This window comes from Etheostoma spectabile, unplaced genomic scaffold, assembly GCF_008692095.1.
Source record: "Etheostoma spectabile isolate EspeVRDwgs_2016 unplaced genomic scaffold, UIUC_Espe_1.0 scaffold502, whole genome shotgun sequence".
Lineage (NCBI taxonomy): Eukaryota > Metazoa > Chordata > Actinopteri > Perciformes > Percidae > Etheostoma > Etheostoma spectabile.
The window spans coordinates 55,315-63,260 of NW_022605621.1; the positions used below are offsets into that span (position 1 = coordinate 55,315).

Sequence of the window (7,946 nt, forward strand, 5' to 3'; positions counted from 1 at the left end):
AAAAGCCAGAGCAGGGGGAATGAGAGGGGGAAACGCCAGAGCAGGGGGAATGAGAGGGTCAAATGTATCAGAAGATAATCCTTATTTTTTGTAAATGTAGCCTTAGTAAAATCCGTTAAAGTATTAGAAAAGGAAGAGGGAAAAATCATAATGTGGCATACCTGCCGAAGGTAAAACAAAGTCTGTAAAACCAGGACCAGGACTATGGTTTACATCTGGGTGTTTGGGGCTGTCTGTCGGGTTTTAACGTGTCCGTTGAGATGTTCTCCTGACTGTCGGTGATGACGTCGGGGATGTTGTGTGTTCACAGTAAACACATGAATGCCTTCATAGAGGACATCCTGTCCAGGATCCAGGACCTGCTGGAGCTCGCTCCTCCCGTAAGTATCAACATCTCCAGGAAGGGAAGCAGCTGCTTCGGAAACATGACCATCTGGGGCGCCCGGGTAGCTCAGTTGGTAGAGGGGCACCCAAATATAGTTATACTCCTTGATGCAATGGGCCAGGGTTCAACTCCAACCTGTGGCCCTTTGCTGCATGTAACCCCCCCCCCCCTTCATCCTCAGCTGTCGTGTCAATAAAGGCCTAAAAATGCCCCAAAAAATCCCAGAAAAAAAACAACAAAAAATATACTGTATATAGTCTTTTATTTTTTTTTATTTAAATGCCTGGAAAGCTTAGGTTAAAAAAAAATCTTTAAAAAAAATTAATAATTTACGAGTTAATATATATTGTTTTCTTTTATTTAAATACCTGGAAAAGCTTAGTTAAAAAATATATTTTTTTTAAATATTTTATTAATTAATATTTTTTTTATTTTAAATACCTGGAAAAGCTTAGTTAAAAAACTGACAAATCCTATTAGAAAATTGTATAAATTTAAAAATGCCCCAAAAAAATCTTTAAAAAAAAAAATCTAATCCTGAGTCCGTGATCCAATCCTCCGTCTTGTAATTTCCCCACTGGAGATAAATAAACATTATGAATTATTATTAATATAATAATAATAATTGATCCCTTCTGGGGTGTCCCGTGTGTCCAGGAGAAAAAAATGCCCCAAAAAATCCCAGTAAATATAACAAAAAATATACTGTATATATTTTTTTATTTTTTCATTTAAATACCTGGAAAGTTTACGTAAAAAAAAAAAAAAATCTGTAAAAAATGAATAATTTACGAGTTTATATTTTTTTTAACTTTAAATACCTGGAAAAGCTTAGTTACAAAAAATCAAAATTTTATTTGATAATTTATGAATTAATATATTTTTATTTAAATACCTGGAAAAGCTTAGTTATAAAAAATCTAAATTTTATAATTTATGAAGTAAATTTTTTTTATTTTTATTTAAATACCTGGAAAATCTTAGTTATTAAGCTGACAAATCCTATTTGAAAATTGTATTAACTTAAAAATGCCCCAAAAATAATCTTAAAAGAAAAATGTAATCCTGAGTCCGTGATCCAATCCTCCGTCCTGTAATTTCCCCACTGGAGATAAATAAACATTATAAATTATTGTTATTATTTATCACTGATGCGGGTTCCCGTATGTCCAGGACAACGGCTTCCTGGCGCTGCTGACCAGCGACGACCAGCTGTTCATGTTCGAGACGGCGGGGATCCTGATCGTGAACGGGGACAGTCCCGTGGACAGGAAGCAGGCGCTGATGCGCAGCCTGCTGCTGCCGCTGATGGACGCCTTCCGCCTGCTGCTCGCCAAGCTGCTGCAGGAGACGGAGGACGAGAGACAGGCCGCCCTCGCCGACTGCCTGAGCCACGCCGTCGGCTTCGCCAGGTCAGGACTCAGGTGTCTCGGAATCAGGTGTCTCTCAGGTGTCTCGGGATCAGGTGTCTCGGAATCAGGTGTCTCTCAGGTGTCTCAGAATCAGGTGTTTCAGAATCAGGTGTCTCTCAGATGTCTCGGAATCAGGTGTCTCTCAGATGTCTCAGAATCAGGTGTCTCTCAGTTGTCTCAGAATCAGGTGTCTCTCAGTTGTCTCAGAATCAGATGTCTCAGAATCAGATGTCTCCGAGTCAGATGTGTCTCAGATGTCTCAGAGTCAGATGTGTCTCAGGTGTTTTAGAATCAGGTGTCTCTCAGGTGTCTCAGAGTCAGATGTGTCTCAGATGTCTCAGAATCAGATGTCTCAGAATCAGGTGTCTCTCAGGTGTTTTAGAATCAGGTGTCTCAGAGTCAGGTGTCTCTCAGGTGTTTTAGAATCAGGTGTCTCTCAGGTGTCTCAGAGTCAGGTGTCTCTCAGGTGTCTCAGAATCGGGTGTCTCAGAATCAGGTGTCTCTCAGATGTCTCGGAATCAGGTGTCTCTCACATGTCTCGGAATCAGGTGTCTCAGAATCAGGTGTCTCTCAGATGTCTCAGAATCAGGTGTCTCTCACATGTCTCAGAATCAGGTGTCTCAGAATCAGGTGTCTCTCAGATGTCTCAGAATCAGGTGTCTCAGAATCAGGTGTCTCTCAGATTTCTCCCATGATGCATTGGGAGATCCTAGGGGGCTAACCCACGCGTTGTCTTCCCATCAAAATTAAAAATCAACATTTTTGAAGCTTTTTATCAATGTTTTTAACTTTTTTCTTACGTTTTTGTCCCTTTTTTCAAACCTTTTGATGCTTTTTTCCAATGTTTCTCTTTTTTTGACGTTTTCAACACTACGTAACACTAACTTATTAACTTTAGTTTTACAGTTATTTTGTAATTTATGGTCAATAAGCTCATTATAGGAATTATACCTATGTTTGGTTAGAAAAAAGCAGAAATTAGGAATTATTGAGACTAAAGTTAAGGAATGGATGTTGATGAATCACAGACTGGATATGTCAATTTTACTCAATACTATTTCAACAACACTTCACTTTGTTTACAATGCTATAAAAAATAGACCCAAATTAATGAAAGTAGAGATTTGTACTGGCAAAAGAGCGTGGAATCAATCATGTTATTTGGGGGATTAAAAAGAAACATGATATAGGACACAGGGGCACATGGGGACAACGGGGACAACAGAGAACTGGGACACATGAGGGTTAACTTGAGGACAACAGAGGGTAAAAACTTGAGGACAACATCGCGGGTTAACTTGAGGACAACATGAGGGTTAACTTGAGGGGTTAATTGAGGACAACATGAGGGTTAACTGAGGACAACATGGGTGTTAAATTGAGGACAACTGAGACAACATGGGGTTACTTGAGGACAACATGTGGGTTAACTTGAGGACAACATGGGGCGTTACACTTGAGGGACAACATGGGGTTAACTTGGGCAACATGGGGGTTAACTTGGGAACATGGGGTTACTTGAGGACAACATGAGGGTTAAGCTTGAGGAACACATGGGGTAAATTTTGAGGACGACATGGGGTTAACTGTGAAGGACAACATGGGACAACATGGGTGGTTAATACTTTGCAGAGAGACTATGGAGTACTTGAGCGTTACTTGACCGGGTATCGAGGACGACCGGGGTGTGTACCTTGAGGACGACATGTGGGGTTAATTGAGGAAGACAGGGGGTTAACTTGAGGACGACTGAGGGTAACGTGAGGACGACAATGGGTTAACTTGAGGACGACATGGGGGTTAACTTGAGGACGACATGAGGGTTAACTTGAGGACGACATGAGGCGTTACACCTTGAGACGACATGAGGGTTTAACTTGAGGACGACATCGAGGGGTTAACTTGAGGGGGGCAGACATGAGGTTAACTTGAGGAGCACATGAGGGTTAACTTGGGCACACTGTATTGAAGTGGGGTTAACTTGAGGACGACATGGGGTCTTAACTGAGGGTAACTTAGGAGACATTGGGGGTAACTATGAGGACAACATGGGGGTTAACTTGAGGACGACATGGGGGTTAACTTGAGGACGACATGGGGGTTAACTTGAGGACAACATGGGGGTTACTTCGAGGGAGTTACTACTGAGGACGACATGGGGTTAACTTGAGAGACACTGGCACAGGGGTTAACTTGAGGACGACATGAGGGTTTAACTTGAAGGACGACATGGGGTTAACTTAGGACACATGTGGGGTTAACTTGAGGACGACTGGGGACGGACGAATGGGGTTAACGTGAGGACGACAGATGGGTTAACTTGAGGGTACTGGGCCACATGGGGGTTAACTTGAGACGACATGGGTGGGCAACATGGGGGTTAACTTGAGGAACAACATGGGGGTTAACTTGAGGACAACATGGGGGTTAACTTGGGGACGACATGGGGGTTAACTTGAGGACGACATGGGGTTAACTCTGGGGACAAGACATGAGGGTTAACTGAGGACGACTTGACCGGACGCAACATGGGGGTTAACTTGAGGACGACATGGGTGTTTAACTTGAGACGACAGGGGGTTTAACCTTGAGGACGACATCATTGGGGGCGGGTTAACTTGATGGACGACATGGGGGTTAACTTGAGGACGACATGAGGACAACATTGGGGTTAACTTGAGGACGACATGGGGGTTAACTTGAGGACGACATGGGGGGCAAACAGCGGGGGTAATTGAGGGCGACATGAGGGTTAACTTGAGGCCGACACGGGGGTTAACTTGAGACGACTGGGGCTTGTTAACTTGAGGACGACAGGGGGGTTAACTTGAGGACGCATGGGGGTCTTGAGGACGACAGGGTACCTTGAGGACGACAAATGGGGTTAACTGAGGACAAATGAGGACCAAACATGGGGGGTAACCTTTGAGGCGCATGGGTGTTACCTTGAGGCACACTGAGTGACGCGGGTGTTACTTGAGGACGACATGAGGGTTAACTTGATGAGACTGGTTACTAGGAACATGGGGGTTAACTTGAGGGACACAGGGCAACATTGGGGGTTAACTGAGGACCATAGCCCCAGTGGGCGTTAACTTGAGGACAACTGGGGGTTAACTTGGGGACGGCCTGAGGGTTAACGTGAGCGACATGGGGGGTTAACTGAGACGGACATGGGGGTTACCTTGAGGCCAACATGCGGCCCCCTTCCGGGGGTTCCCTTTGCGGACGCTCAGGGGTGTTCCCTTGGGGACGACATTGAGGGTCCCTGCGGCCGCCATGGCGGGTTAATCTTTTTGCGCTCCGATATTCGAGGATCGCCCTGTTGTTTCCCTTTCGTTGCCATGAGGGTTAACTGCGGCCGCTAGGGGTGTCCCTGAGGACGACAGGGGGGTACCTGAGGAGACATGGGGGGTAACTGAGGACGGACATGGGGTTCACTTGCGGACGGACATGGGGGCACCCTGGGGCGTTCCCTTGAGGCCGACCTGGGTCGGGGTTACCTTGGGCCAGCCATGGGGGTTAACTTGAGGTATAGACCTTGGGGGTAGTTAAGGAGGACGATCAATGGGGTCTGCCACCGAGGGCCCTAGGGGGGCCCTTGAGGACGCATTGAGGGTTCTCACTTGCGGCCGCTACTGGGGTGGTTAACTTGGGCCGACAGGGGGGTTAACTTGGCGGCCGCCTGGGGCGAGGTTATCCTGCGGCCGGCCCTGGGGATTCCCTTGCGGACGCCTTGAGGGTCACCTTGCGGCACACCCTGCGGGCCCAACATGGGGGTCAAATGAGAACGGTACAAGGTGGGGGTTAATACCTTGGACGACCCTAGTGCGGTGTTCGACTTCGCCGGACGCCCCTGGGGGTTAACTGAGGACGACATGGGGGGTTAACTTGAGGCCACATTGAGGACGACATGGGGGTTAACTGAGGACGACATTGTATGGGGTACCTTGAGGCCAATCATGGGGAGTTAATTGAGGACAACTGCGGAGCAACATTGGGGGGTAATTGAGGAACCAGCCCTGGGGGTTACTCTCGGAGCGCTACAACAATGAGGACGACTGACTGGGGGGTACAATTGAGGACGACATGCGGGTTAAATTGAGGATATACATGGGGAGTTAACTTGAGGAAGACATGGAGGACAAACATGGGGGTTCCTTGGGCACATGGGGTGAACACAGGATCAACCTCGGGGGTCAACTTGGGGTTGACCATTTGGGTGGGTGTAAAAGTGAAACCGGGATGGTATGAATTAGTGTGAGGTGTGGGTGTAGCCTGACGGACCCTGGTCTCTGTTGTCTGCAGTAGGACCAAGCAAGGCGGTGGTCAGCAACAAGGCAGACGGTGAAGCAGTGGAGGCTTGAGCTGCCCCACGGAAGGGGGTACGGGGACATGTCGCAGATGTGCCTGCGGCGCTGAGCTGCCCCGTCCAGCGGGGGCCGCTCCGCAGCTCGGTCCGCTCCTTCCTGCACCGCATGATCATCTGCATGGAGGAGGAGGTGCTGCCCTTCGTCCCCGCCGCCTCCGAGCACATGCTCAAGGACTGCGAGGCCAAGGACCTGCAGGAGTTCATCCCGCTCATCAGCCAGATCACCGCCAAGTTCAAGGTACACGTCGGAAAAAGGGACAAACGTGTCAAAGTATCGAGACTAAAATGATGTTTTTAACTTTTTCGTGCGTTTTTGTCAATTTTTCCAACACTTTTGATGCTTTTTTTCCCCCAATGTTGGCCACTTTTTTGATGTTTTTAACATTATGTAACACTAACTTATTACTAACTAGGAAATTATCCCTAATGTTTGAGTTAGAAAAGCAGAAATTAGGAATTATTGAGACTAAAATTAAAGGAATGGATGTTGATGATAATCCACAGACTGGAATATGTCAACTTTTACTCAACACTATTTCAACAACACTTCCATTTGTTTTACAATGATATAAAATAGAAAAGACCCAAAATAATGAAGTAGAGATTGTACTTTGGCAAGAGCGTTGGAATCAATCATGTTTATTTTGGGAGGCACGAGGGGGGGGGGGGGGGGGGGTCTGGACTTTGCTCGTTGATGCCTTGCTTCCACACACAGATTACAGCTGAAGTTAAAAGGCTGACGACAGCTGTCAGAACGCAGCGAGATTAATAATGATTAATAATTTATTCACTAACTATTTCGATTTGCTTTTCTTTTTTCTTCAATGAAAGTAAAGTGAAACTCGAGTGATATCAGCGTCTTAAATGTGAACGTCTTCTAGTTTCTTGTCTCCTCTGGGACAGTAATATCTTTGAGTTGTGAGGACGTCATCTCGGGCTTTTTTGGGGAAACGCTGGTCCACATTTTTCACCCTTTCATCATCTGACATGTTAGAGACACGGGCTGCATATCTATATCTATATAGATAGATAGAGAGATATAGATATGAGGAAGATACGTGATAACGTTGTTGAATGTTGTGATAACGATATTCCTCGGCATAAATAACCAGATATCAAAGTGTTCTCAGTTCTGCTGCTTTCAGTATTCTGCTAAAATACAACCAACTGCTTGTTGTATTTAAAACAAATGAAAGAAAATCATTTCCACCTTTTCTTTTATTGAACAAAGCGAACATTGTATTATATGTAAAAGGCAGTGAGTTAGATTTTAAAGAAGGTTTTTTTTAGTCTTCTACACGATGTGTTGCAGCCTTTTGCGATGCGTTTATTGTTGATATCGCGATGACGATAAAAAACGATTGTGCAGTCCTAATATACCCGACAACTAATCGATTAATCAAGATAATAATGGTGAATAATCATTAGTTTCAGCCTTGGTGTGATGCGCTGCCATCTCAACGGCTGACATGTAACCTTCCTTCAATACTAAGATCACAGCTGTAGTTTATAACTCGTCCTGATGTTTAACCCGCCTGTTATCCCGGGTCAAATCTGACCCTTTAATAAATGTCTATATCTGAAATCTGAGTTTCTTTTTAACCAAATGACCATAACAATGGATCTGATTCCTTCCAACGCTCTTTATAAATACAACTGATCACTTTCACTCCTCTGATCTTAACTATTAGTCAAAATAATTCATAAGTTCTGCTTTTTTAACTCTAATATTCGGTATAATTCTACATAAATGAGGGTTATTGACCATGAATTCCAT

General features: G+C 45.0%; 1 protein-coding gene across 1 annotated transcript in view; it reads left to right on the plus strand.

Moving 5' to 3' along the window:
• Window positions 1-7,946, plus strand: part of xpot (exportin, tRNA (nuclear export receptor for tRNAs)) — a 49,004-nt gene that overhangs the window by 33,902 nt on the left and 7,156 nt on the right. The window contains 3 exon segments of the mRNA XM_032511882.1: window positions 311-380; window positions 1,559-1,835; window positions 6,166-6,407. Coding sequence (XP_032367773.1) covers window positions 311-380; window positions 1,559-1,835; window positions 6,166-6,407 — 589 coding nt within the window.